Raw genomic sequence first — 13,734 nt, forward strand, 5'->3', positions numbered from 1 at the left:
AGTTTTTGAGGAACTTCCCTGGCAGTCCAGTGGTTAAGACTCCTTGCTCCCAATGCAGGGGATGTGGGTTCAATCCCTGGTCGGGGAACTAAGATCCTACATGCCACATGGCCAAAAAAAAAAAAAAAAAAAAAAAAAAAGTGATTGGATTAACACACAACTTTCTAGTTGTCAGGTCATAAGAGGTGATAAATATGTTTTTATTGTCAGTTAGAAGGAGGTTGTGTGTAAATATGTTTTTATTGTCAGTTAGAAGGAGGTTGTGTGTGTATATGTGTAATGCCATAATTATGGGTCTATCTCTAGTAATTAGAAAGTTGCAAGAGCAAGCAAATTGTTTTAACTGGAGTAAGTGTATCAAGTTGGAAGAAGAAAACACGTTGAGTTTAACATGTGATTTTTGACAGCAGAGGACATCAAAGTGGTTTAGTACACTTACCAGTTTATTCTATTTTTAAAAGTGTACAGCTTAGAACAATATGGAGGTTCCTTAAAAAACCAAAAATGGAACTACCATATGATCCAGCAATCCCACTACTGGGCATATACCCTGAGAAAACTGTAATTCAAAAGGAGACATGTACCACAGTGTTCACTGCAGCACTATTTACAGTAGCCAAGACATAGAAGCAACTTAAGTGTCCATCGACAGATGAATGGATAAAGAAGATGTGGCACATATATACAATGGAATATTACTCAGCCATAAAAAGAAACAAAATTGAACTATTTGTAGTGAGGTGGATGGACCAAGAGACTGTCCTACAGAGTGAAGTAAGTCAGAAAGAAAAACAAATACTGTATGCTAACACATATATATGGAATCTAAAAACAAACAAACAAAAATGGTTCTGATGAACCTAGGGACAGGACAGGAATAAAGATGCAGACATAGAGAATGGACTTGAGGACACGCGGAGGGGGAAGGGTAAGCTGGGACGAAGTGAGAGAGTAGCATTGACATATATACACTACCAAATGTAAAACAGGTAGATAGTAGGAAGCAGCCGCATCGCACAGGGAGATCAGCTTGGTGCTTTGTGACCTCCTAGAGGGGTGGGATAGGGAGGGTGGGAGGGAGACGCAAGAGGGAGGGGATGTGGGGATATATGTATACTTATAGCTGATTCACTTTGTTATACAGCAGAAACTAACACACCATTGTAAAGCAGTTATATTCCAATAAAGATGTTAAAAAAAAAGAAAAAGTGTGCAGCTTCTCAGTGTTTCATTATTAAATGTAGTGTTTACATATTTACATATGTTTCAGGCTACATTATTGGAATTTTGAAGACATGAAAACATCAGATGAACCAACCTGCAACATCTTGGATTCAGATTGGAAGATGAAGAGAAAGTTTAAAGAATGTGGCCTATAAAGGCGGGTAGTACCTGGAAATATTAACTGACTCACACTGTAAAAATGAGAACAGTTTCTAAACAATAGAGGTTATTTTAGTCCAACATCAAGGTTCAAGACAAAATGTTGAACTAAAAACTTACACTCCTCCCCTCCCGCACTTCAGACAGGTACCAGCATTGATGAATATGATTTTCCTTAGTCAGAAGCACTCGTTTTTACCCATGTAGACCATCCTTAGGAATGAAATATTGATTATTTAATGTAGATTATAATGGGAAACTGATTTTTTCTACAATGGCAGATTTCAAGGACTTGGTTCCAAACTGAGCCGAAGCTTCCCAATGCATTTTGTACAGTCTGGGGAAAACTGTGCTGCGCTGGCCATTTTTGAAGGCCATGATGCCCTGTAATATAAGGATATCATCTTATTGCTGATATCTTTGGGGAGTCCCAAGCAGACACAGAAAATGAATGGAGGCAAGGAGTGTGACGGAGGGGACAAGGATGGAGGTCTTCCAGCTATACAAGTTCCTGTGGGTTGGCAGCGTCGTGTGGATCAAAATGGAGTGCTTTATGTCAGGTGAGCCCTTATTATTACCTGCGCTACCTCCAAGTTTGTGGTCCCCAGATGAAGGAGGTACAGTCTGTTGCTCTGAGAGTGTAAATATTGTAACTGACAGCACCTGAAACCAGTTTGAATAAATGATCTTCGTGCTGGAAATATTTAAGTGTTTTTATTCTGTACTGTTCTGCGATGTAAATTGCCTTAGGTTACAAGAGAGGATTTTTATGCATTATTTGTGTTTATATAAAATGTCATCCTGCTTATCTCTCTAACAAGGATAAAGAAAAATAGGAAGATTTCTAAAAGAAACACATGAGCATCATTACCACATGCACAGGAGAATGTAAAATACTGAAAACAGACCCGATGTCTCCTGACAATATTATTGTGTCCTTCATAGTGCTTCAGCTGGCTATTCTGATGTAAGGTTAAGTGTTTTTATCTATAGGCAGTTTCAATTATTAGTTTCTTAATGCCTGATATTAACCAAAAATAATTTCCCTATTTTTTCTGTGCAGTTTTTAATCTATTCCCTGCATATAATAGTAAAAGTCAGGATGAAGTCATCTCACAAGTAAAAATCATACAAATTACATATAAATGCCTGCTCTTTTAAATTTTGGCAGCCTTTATTATGTTGAACAACTTGAATGAAGTAACTGAACTGTTGGCAAGAAGTTTTAGTCTTATTATTAAATAATTGGCACCTAAGTTCCTTACTTTGTAGTTTATCAGTAAGTATATGATTAGAATACCATAAATCTTTGTGATGTAATAAGAAAAACTATTACAAAGAGAACTTTTTAAAAGATATCACATTGCATCATTACATTAATGCTGTTACTTTCATTGTGGTTATTTGTATCTCAGCTTCAATGGAATTCTCATTTGTGCAAAGATGTATTTATATAAATGAGGAATTTTCCATTATATAAACCCAAACGATTTCATACTATAACAACTCTACTGTCATTTCAGATTCTGTCCTGGGTTGGTTGGTTGGTTGGTTGGTTGGTTGGTTTGTCTTGTGGAAGGTATTTCTTGAGGTAAACTTAATGACCACTTGAAATTCTTTTGCACACGTGTTTTTTGTTTCTGTAATATTCAAGATATGCTCTATATTAATTGAAGTGAAGGGATAAGAAAGCGGGGAATGTGGAGCTCACCCCATGGTAGCTTAGATGGATGAGGACATACGGAATAACTTTCTCAAAGTGTTTCTATTGCCAATGCTGTTAACAAACTGCCAGAAATACTTTGTTATCAATGTATCAATAATATAGCAAGATATCGGTGTTATGTTCATATTTATGGTTTTTCTAGTCTGTAAGGAGCAAATATATTCAGCTTAGAGCAAATAACTCCAAAAATCTTGATAATTTAGTTTTTGGGAGATTTTGTTTGTTCTGTTTTTGTTTTACTTCATCTTTATCCCTATGAAAGATAAATCAGCTTTTCAGGTTGCTGAGAGTTAGGTTAAAGCAAATTAAGTCTGGGAATCTGTCAGTTATCTTGCTCATGACTTTTCCAAGTGTGAGTAGACTTTACTATCTGTTAATATGAGTTAGTTTGAATTCTCCCAATCCAAATCTGTACACTAAGGATTATTTTGGAAACTAACTTTGCCAGATAAGGTAAGACACCTTCAAATAAATTCAGCCAGCGTGGGTTTGATTTGTTTGTATATAACTGGTTAAACTACTACTTGAACATGTATAAGAGGCTAGCCCTCCTTCTATAGCTTCCTTTGCAATGTGCAGTTTGCTTATAATTTTTAGGTTAGTCTCCAGCTGCTCCTGCCTCAGGGTGGCATTGAGGCTGCACATTAAATTTCCCACCTGCTTCCAATCTTCTAAGCTTTATCTATGCCATAAGACTTGTAACTATTTTTATGTTAATTATTACTCCCAAAAGTTAATTAAAGAGCTGCAACTAAAGGAAAGAACCCAACTGACTGATTGAGAGGAAGTGTTTTTAAAGTGTCTAGAGTAGAGTTCTCTGATAGAATTCAGGAATTCTTGTCTTCAAGTTTAATTTTACAATTAACTGCTTCTAGGATTCACTCATACACTTTTTTTAACTGTAACACGTTCGGCAGTTTCTTTTCATAAAATTCATGAATTCTTCACATAACTAGTGATTTTGTTTTATCAAAATTACCAGACCTCCAAAAACATCTTGCTGCCCCTACCGCTAGGGTGGAACTCCAGTCTGTAATATGGGAATTATTATTCTTTGCATATCATCTGAAAAAAATTGTTAGCCCAAATAAATGAAAGAGTTAACAAAGTTGAGGATTTTAATTGTTATTTTCTACATGCATAAGTCATTTATATGATTGTCCATAAATAAAATATGAATTGCATTTTAAAGCTGGTTTATTTATAGACACCAAACTACTACCTGTGTTTTTGTAGAAGCAGAATAGTCTACCCCCGGTAATGTAAAGCTTTGCTTATGAAGTGGAGAGTATCGTTTCTGGATAAACTTTATCAGATGGCTTAAGTGAAAGTTTTGGTAAATAGTCATAAATAAAAGATATTCTTGAATAAAAAGTTTATAATAATTTTCAAGACATAATATGCATGCAAGCTGTAAAATCAGTACATTAATAATAGAAGTCCTAAAATGCAAATTGCCCATTTTAAACTAATCCTCATTGTAAATAAACATTAGAGACTTACCCTGTCATCAGAATTAGTACCTAATTTGTAGACTTAAATTTGATCAGTATTCACATATCATACTAACTTCTGTGACCCAAAGAGTAGTAATGTTGAGAGCACTACCCAATCACCAGCCACAAGGCCTGCAAGGCACCTTTCTGCCACCTAAAACCCTATCTCCTCGAGAGTTCCCCATCCTTATAAGTACAGCTTGGATCTTCAGTAGAATTTGAGCTGGGCCACACTGATCTATCTTCAAAGAAACAAATGAATGAGGGAGGAAAAAGTGAAGCCTGTTTTTACACAGGGACAGCTTGGTTCTAGACTCCAAGATTAACGGGAAGAACTTGTTAGCTCGAATTTTTGTAAATTTAGTGACTTTCTGGTTTGACCTCCAACGTGTTCCTAAATTTCAGGTTTTCCTCACACAGCTTTAGAAGTAGATCTTCTAGTTTAAAATGATAATGATTACTTTCATGTAGTTTTCTTGTTCCTTTCTTACCTGCTCTTTCTTAGCAATAGCATTTTTCCCATCCTTAGTCCACTCTTGGTTGTCAAAATACTTTTATTTATTTTTCTATGAAGATCTGTATTTTTCTGAGAAATATTTTGGTTCAGGAGAAAGAGTGATAGTGTTAAAGGCTATAATTTAGTAGCTAACATAATACTGACAAAGAAAATGCTTTTCCTTAGTAGGAAAATGTTTCACAGGAGAAAACCCTGTGAAGGACAGTAGACTATAAATTATGCCGTTTTTCATATAATATGTGCAGTCAGAATTATTTCCTGATGTTTTTTTAAACTATTTTCACAGTCCCAGTGGGTCTTTGTTATCTTGCTTGGAGCAGGTTAAAACATACCTGCTTACTGACGGAACATGCAAGTGTGGCTTGGAATGTCCTCTTATTCTTCCCAAGGTAACCATTTCGCAATAGATGTAATCAGCAATTTTTCATTTTTTAGGTGTTTCATATATTTGCTTTTCTCATTTGGCATTTCATTTTTATATTACTTCTCCAATCATTTATATATTTTAAAGTCTTAAATTATATATCTTTTGCATGCATTTTGGAATGCTTAAAGATTGTGGAAAATAGTTCAAGTCCAAGAGTCATTTTCAAAGGTGACAAACCTATATTCATATTAAATATTTCATCAAAACTTCTTTTGCACCGTTTTATTAGAGCTATACCCATGCTTACTATTTAATAGTGCAGTATTTTTTTCCCTCCTGCTCAGTCTGCAATGTTATTTTTAGCACTGGTGTTGATAAATCTGCCACAAATATTTCTTAAATTACAAAGCTGAACCCTCATAGCCAAAAGTGAAACTGTTTTACTCCTTTGCAAGGTAAAAAGTAAAATCATTTTAAATGATAAAATATTTACTATAGAAACATGTCATTGTTTTCTGGATATCTATAATAGTCCCAATCACAGAACTAAAGATTAATAGACAACTTTTTCTTTTTTATTTGTGTCACCTCATTCACAAAAAAGCACTTGAAACAGCTTATAAGTATATACACAATAAATATTTTTTAAAATAGAGTAGTAGATTTTTTAAATCAGTGAAAAGGTCATATTAATATAGCAATAAAGTAAAGCCAAAGAAAAAGTTAGCATATAGCAATGTCAGATTTTAGGGTTTCTTAACCGTACTTCATCTGTTTTTGTACTGTTATAACATCAGGAAGTATCTAAAATTGGGAACATTATCAGATACTATTCCTTTCCATATATTTATCTTAGCTATCTTAGAATTAGGATAGTTTTCATTATTTACCCTGCCACTAAAAACCATGAGTTCAGCAGAAGTATTTATTCCATTATATATAAAGTTGCTTTTCTTAAATTTAAAAACTTGAGAAAGTTTTATTCAGATTTATGGGTTAATCTATGCAAAACTTTTTTTTTAACAAGGGGATCTTTTTACTTAATATTTTTACAGACATATTTTAAACAAAGGCTGTGCTTTTTCCAGGTATTTAATTTTGATCCTGGAGCTGCTGTGAAACAGAGAACTGCAGAAGATGTTAAAGCAGATGAAGATGTCACAAAGCTATGCATACATAAAAGAAAAATCATTGCAGTGGCCACACTTCATAAAAGCATGGAAGCCCCACATCCTTCTCTGGTGCTCCCCAGTCCCGGAGGAGGAACAAGTATGTAATATGGTGAAGGTTTTAGGAATTTTTCCTCCCCCACTCCTCTCCTGGAGGAGTCACTAGAAATCACTTTGCCAAGCATTTTCTGAGTCCACTTTTCAAACATGCACAACGCATTTAAAATTATGTATGTTTTATCATTTTAATTGCAAATAACAAATTAGTTCTGAAAAATTCCCATGAAGTTGTCACCCAAAGTTTCCTATCCAAATCATTTAGTTAAATGAGGAAAATAAACACTGATTAGCACATACAAATGCTATGGAGGTACATAGAGCTGAGCTAACAAAAGAGAAAGGGCCATTGGTTTTTAGGAAACAAATGTAGCCTTTTTCCTAGGGCTGTATTGGAATGTGTAGTATCAAGTGCTTAAATGCGACTAGCAATGTTATCAAGAACTGGCAGTGTTATTCTTTCAGTCATTTAATAGCTACATATTGAACACCTACTAACAAATCACCTTGCCAGGAATTTTTTATACCTCCATCCAACACATACATGCACACACGAACTTTTTAAAAATTTCAAAGCTGCAGAAAAATTACATGAACAGTTCGAGTACCCTAGATTTACCAGTTAACGTTTTGTTTCAGGAGTTGCAGATATTGTGACAATTCACCCCTAAGTATTTCAACACACATGGATGTTCTCTTATATAAACCATAGTCTAATTATCACATTCAGAAAATTTAAAACTGCTATGATAGTATTATCTAATATGCAGTCTAAATTCAGATTTCTCCAGTTGTCCTAATAGTATTCTTACAGTTTTTTCAATCCAATCTTTTTAAAAATCCAGGGTGCAAAGATTGTGCAACTGCAAAGAGACATTACTTTTCTTTAATCTACATCAATTCCCCAGTCTTTTTAAATCTTTCATGATGTTGATACTTTTGAAGAGTCTAGGCCAGTTTTATAGATGTTCCTCAATTTGGATTTGCCTGATTGCTTCCTCATATTTATATTCAGGTTAAACGTAGTTTGATAGGAATACTGCATAGGTGATGTTATGTCCTAACTAGGAAGCACGTAATGGCAGTTTATCCCGTATTGATGACATTAAGTTTGATTGCTCGGTTAAAGTTATGTCCATTATTGAGGTACATTTTCCTGTTATGATTTATATGTAATTTGTGGAATTATACTTTGAGGCTGAGGAACTTCTTTTTGTAAGGGCTAGAATATGAACTCTCCAAAATATTACAATTAACTTAACAATTGAATAATTCTGGATAAAACACAGCTGAACACCAAAGCATTTGTTTATGAAAGATAAGTAGCATTGTTCTACAGAGTTCTGAAAAATAGGTATGAGGAATATAACCTGTAGTGATCAGAGAAAGCTTTATGGTAGAACTCGGATTTGAACCAGCCCTGGAAAATGGTAGGATTTAGACACATAAGGGAAATAAGAAAATTCTTGTCTAGAATGAGTATAGCATAATTAAGGAATGATGTGGAAACTAATGTGACTTGAGTGGAAAATTAAACCTGCATAGGTAAATTGAGGCCAAATTATTGATAGCTCTAGATACAAAGAGAAGCAGTTGTGACACCAAGCAAGTCATTAAAGAGTCACACTTAGAACTCATGTGAAGAGGGTAGAGAAAGACAAATTTGGCAGTTATTAGCAGAGAGCTCCTCTCCAATAACCCTCTAACCTTTAAACTTTAACAGGAATGATCAGCAAAAATTGCTCCACTAAGGTATGTAAGAAAAAAATATATTTTAGTGAATTTTTCTTTTTCTTTAATGAGCTATGTTTTTGAAATTAAAAGATATTGCAACAACTTAAAGACATTTAACAGTAATAAATTATTTAAAATTTATCATTATCCTGCCACCTTGATGTAAATATGTTTTCATTTTTGCATCTTAACCTTACACATGTGTTTGCACATGCTCATATCTGCTGCCATTCTCACTTCACATCATATCCAACCATTTCAGCTCTGTCTACAGAGTCTGCCTTGTTTCCTTTTTAATGATTGGAGCAGAATCTTGGTCTAGGTCCTTTGTCCTACTCTATACATACAAGTTTCATTATTGAAATTAAAGGTAAATATTTAACTAGTATAGGTATAAGAGGTATATCTCCATCCCCTTTTAAAATGATATACTTTATTGGATTAATTTCTACTCTTTTACCAACTTCAGACATAGCATTTATTTCAATTTTCTAATTTTAAATTATATTAAAAGGTTGGGATTTAAATAAAGATTAAGAAGACTCATGTAGTAGTTTTCACCTCTCTTTATTTTACATGCATAAACATACAACACCTCTTTCGAAAGGTCTATTTAATATACACAAAAGCACTTGATGAGTACCTAGCATTTACATTTGCCAACTCTTATAATACGTTAGTTCCTAACTGCAACATAAGAGCAGTATGACTTCTGTTTGTTTATCTGTTTGGTATTCCTTTTATTTTAAAGATGGTAACTATTTTTCCCCAGTATGGAAGAAATCCTTTCTAAACGACAGCTACTTTCTAAATTCTGTTGAATGTAAAAATGCCAATGTCTATATTTTTAATCATTGAATTGTAGATAGCTATATAAATGAACAAGAAAAGACACAACTTGGTGGGGGTTTTATTACTAAAGAGGACACAGTCAATCCCATAATAATGTTAGTGATGTTAATACAGACAGCTGTGTTCTCACTATATGTCAAGCTCAGTGCCCCAAATATTTTTCATATATTATTTCCTTGATTACAAACTTTAAAAAGCTTTCTTTAACAAGAAAATGAATTCAGTTGAGTTTATCTGCTGCAATTTTCTTTTATGATTGGTTCTCAACTTTTCATATACTGTATTATGTACAGAAATCACTCTGTCAAAGAGTCTCTTACCATGCCAGAAACAGAAAGCCCACATTTCCCAAGAAAAATATACGTTCACTACATTCTCTTACTTTTTGATTGTACCCTACCAAGACTTCTGTTTATCCCAGGTTGAGAACCACTGACTTAGAAATTGTTGTGTTATGATTTGACCTGTATACTACTCAGCAGGTAGGAGAAGTTTATTTATCTTAAATGTGTAATTATCCATTTAAGTAAATATACCTCTGATTGCAAATGAATCCAAGTATACTTGCTGATATGCTGTAAGTCTAAGAATTGGGATGGCCAGTGTATAGTATGAATAGTACCACTCTCATCTCCTGTGCTTCTAATAGACTCATTGGCATTTTCTCATGGAGTCCAGCTCGAGCTCAGCACCCTTTTCAACATAGCTCTCTAAGCAGCCACCACCAGTTGATGGGAATTGGTGTATGAAACTAATTTTATTTGCCATCCCTGTTTTAGAAGTCACAACCTTATAAATAGTTAACTTCCTTAGGGGCTAAAAAACCTTAAACCTAGAATTCTGACATGATCAAATGAAAATTCTGTATGATGAACCAGGTTGCTTTTGTTGCCTGTATTCTGTCTGATCTCTGAAAGAACTGAAGGGATTCCAAAAAGCCAGTGAGGGAGTAATGCACTCTGTAAAAAGAGAATACTCAATTGGAGCCCAGTACTGAAGATTTTTGCACTCTGATTAAATTTTGCATAAGAATTCTATCCTAATAAAAGAATTGCAGTCTTTTACCTAATTTGGTTGACTGAGGCTGGTTTTACAACAATGACTAATTAATGGCAAAGAAATTGAAGTGTTAAAGTATTACAAACTTGATATGAAGTTCAGCATGATTGTTTAACTTCACTGTATTTACTGTTGTTATCACTCCCTTTGTAAAAGATTCAGAATCTTATTTACTTAATTCACAAAAATTAAGACTCTGTTACTCTCACAGTGAAAATGTTGGGATGAGGAAGAGTTTTTGTAGCTGTCCCGAGGAGGTTTTAGTAAGGTTATAGAAACCTTTATCGGGCAACAAATTTTCTGGTGAAAATGGCAATTCATTTAAATTACTCAAGAAAATATTATGCCACACAGATTACCATTTTCTACTGTAACTGTGTTCTTAAAAAATTCAAATCCAAAAAATAATACCATCATCATTTCCATCTGGGCTGTCATTCTTGATTTTACATATTATAAATATTATTAGAATGACTAATGTCAGTATGTACGGATTCAGATCCCCATCCTTTCTCAACAGACATGAGGTAAACAAGCATAATGAATAGTTATTGAGAACCTTTGGTCAACTAAGGGAGAATAATGTGCATTTTTTACAATCAAAATTTATTGTAGAGTACAGAACTTTTTTTTAATTGCAAGGAGTCACAGCTTCTGTTTGCAGATTTCTTTTTTCAGATGCCCTCCCTTCCTCATTTCCTTCCCTCCCTCCATCCTAACACAAAAGAATTGAGACTACTAACAGATTTTTTTTTTCTCTCTTTCACATCAGATGCAACTCCAGTAGTACCTTCACGGGCAGCAACTCCAAGATCTGTAAGAAATAAGTCTCACGAAGGAATTACAAATTCTGTAATGCCTGAATGTAAGAATCCTTTCAAATTAATGATTGGATCATCAAATGCCATGGGGAGGCTATATGTACAAGAACTGCCTGGAAGCCAGCAACAAGAACTCCACCCTGTCTACCCCCGGCAGAGATTGGGCAGCAGTGAACACGGACAGAAATCTCCATTCCGTGGCAGCCATGGAGGCCTGCCCAGCCCAGCGTCGTCAGGTTCCCAGATATATGGAGATGGCTCAATCTCTCCAAGGACTGACCCACTTGGAAGCCCTGATGTTTTCACAAGAAATAATCCTGGTTTTCATGGAGCTCCCAATTCTAGTCCTATTCACCTGAATAGGACTCCTCTTTCTCCACCTTCAGTAATGCTACACGGTTCTCCTGTACAGTCATCCTGTGCAATGGCTGGAAGGACTAATATACCTCTTTCCCCAACCTTGACTACAAAGAGTCCAGTAATGAAAAAACCAATGTGTAGTTTTTCAACTAATATGGAAATACCACGAGCAATGTTCCATCACAAACCACCCCAAGGCCCACCTCCCCCTCCTCCACCTTCTTGTGCTCTTCAGAAAAAGCCATTAACATCTGAGAAAGATCCACTTGGCATTCTTGACCCTATTCCTAGTAAACCGGTGAATCAGAACCCTGTTATCATTAATCCAACTAGTTTCCATTCAAATGTCCACTCTCAGGTACCTGTGATGAATGTAAGCATGCCTCCTGCTGTCGTTCCTTTGCCAAGTAATCTCCCTTTGCCAACCGTAAAACCTGGCCACATGAATCATGGGAGTCATGTACAAAGAGTTCAGCATTCAGCTTCAACCTCCCTGTCCCCTTCTCCAGTGACATCCCCAGTGCACATGATGGGGACTGGAATTGGAAGGATTGAGGCATCGCCCCAAAGATCACGCTCATCTTCCACATCATCAGATCACGGAAATTTCATGATGCCACCTCTCGGACCCCAGGCCACTTGTAGTGGTATTAAGGTTCCACCCAGGTCACCAAGGTCAACAATAGGGTCCCCAAGGCCATCAATGCCATCAAGCCCTTCTACCAAGTCCGATGGACATCATCAGTACAAGGATATCCCTAACCCATTAATTGCTGGAATGAGTAATGTACTAAATACCCCAAGCAGTGCAGCTTTTCCTACTGCATCTGCCGGAAGCGGTTCTGTAAAGAGTCAGCCTGGTTTGCTGGGAATGCCTTTAAATCAGATCTTGAACCAGCACAATGCTGCCTCCTTTCCAGCAAGTAGTTTACTCTCAGCAGCAGCCAAAGCACAGCTAGCAAATCAAAACAAACTTGCTGGTAACAACAGTAGCAGCAGTAGCAATTCTGGAGCTGTTGCTGGCAGTGGCAACACTGAAGGACATAGCACTTTAAACACCATGTTCCCTCCTGCTGCCAACATGCTTCTCCCAACAGGTGAAGGGCAAAGTGGTCGAGCAGCACTAAGAGATAAGCTGATGTCTCAGCAAAAAGACTCACTGCGGAAAAGAAAACAGCCACCTACCACAGTGTTGAGTTTGCTCAGACAGTCTCAAATGGATAGTTCTGCAGTTCCTAAACCTGGACCCGACTTGCTAAGGAAGCAGGGTCAGGGGTCGTTTCCCATCAGTTCAATGTCTCAGTTACTACAGTCTATGAGTTGTCAAAGCTCTCACCTGAGTAGCAATAGTAGCCCGGGTTGTGGGCGCTCAAATACTGCTTTGCCTTGCTCTGCTAACCAGCTGCATTTTACAGACCCCAGTGTGAACTCCAGTGGTCTTCAGAATCCACTGACACAGGACGTACCTTTAAGAGGGGAAGCCGTGCACTGCCACAATGCAAACACTAACTTTGTTCACAGTAACAGTCCAGTCCCAAACCACCATCTTGCAGGTTTAATAAATCAGATTCAGGCTAGCGGGAACTGTGGGATGCTCAGTCAGTCGGGCATGGCCTTAGGAAATTCATTACATCCCAATCCACCTCAGTCAAGAATTTCAACGTCCTCCACTCCAGTGATACCAAACAGCATTGTTAGCAGCTATAATCAAACAAGTTCTGAAGCAGGTATGGTTTTATTAGAAAAAAGTACCCAAAGGTACTAAACTTTTATACGTTTTTTTTTAAATTTATACCAAAATATTTATTATGATAAGAAATGATCCTTTCCCCATTGTGAAATTCTCATCATTTCTTTAGTATTTATAATTTTATTTACAGAATGCTAGGGATTTGTCTCTTAGAAAAAATAACAGCCAAGAGGATTCCATGTGTTTCCGTTATTTGTTGTCAACCTGTGTCATTTTGAATTTTGTTCGACTTTCAGTTGGTTCTATAACCATTGGACTCGAAACTACAAAAGAAGCCATAGAAGGCAGGATTTCCTGGTTCATGAGACATGTACTTGGTCTATGCCAATATAAAAGCTGTTTCCCCTAGCTCTTGTTTGTATTCAGGTAAATGAAGCTCATTTGGAAAACCCAAAAATAAAGGCAGAAATACATGGATTTTTTTGTTCTTTCTGCTGACCAGA

General features: G+C 36.1%; 1 protein-coding gene across 5 annotated transcripts in view; it reads left to right on the forward strand.

Moving 5' to 3' along the window:
- Nucleotides 1–13,734, forward strand: part of MBD5 (methyl-CpG binding domain protein 5) — a 154,986-nt gene that overhangs the window by 98,971 nt on the left and 42,281 nt on the right. For all 5 annotated transcript variants that reach the window (XM_036857401.1, XM_036857404.1, XM_036857402.1 and 2 more), the window contains 4 exons: nt 1,271–1,943; nt 5,409–5,511; nt 6,578–6,758; nt 11,133–13,268. In XM_036857401.1, the coding sequence (XP_036713296.1) occupies nt 1,831–1,943; nt 5,409–5,511; nt 6,578–6,758; nt 11,133–13,268 (2,533 nt within the window). In that variant the 5' untranslated portion in view covers nt 1,271–1,830. The remainder of the gene's footprint in view (nt 1–1,270; nt 1,944–5,408; nt 5,512–6,577; nt 6,759–11,132; nt 13,269–13,734) is intronic.

The sequence above is a fragment of the Balaenoptera musculus genome, chromosome 7 (genome assembly GCF_009873245.2).
Source record: "Balaenoptera musculus isolate JJ_BM4_2016_0621 chromosome 7, mBalMus1.pri.v3, whole genome shotgun sequence".
Classification (NCBI taxonomy): domain Eukaryota; kingdom Metazoa; phylum Chordata; class Mammalia; order Artiodactyla; family Balaenopteridae; genus Balaenoptera; species Balaenoptera musculus.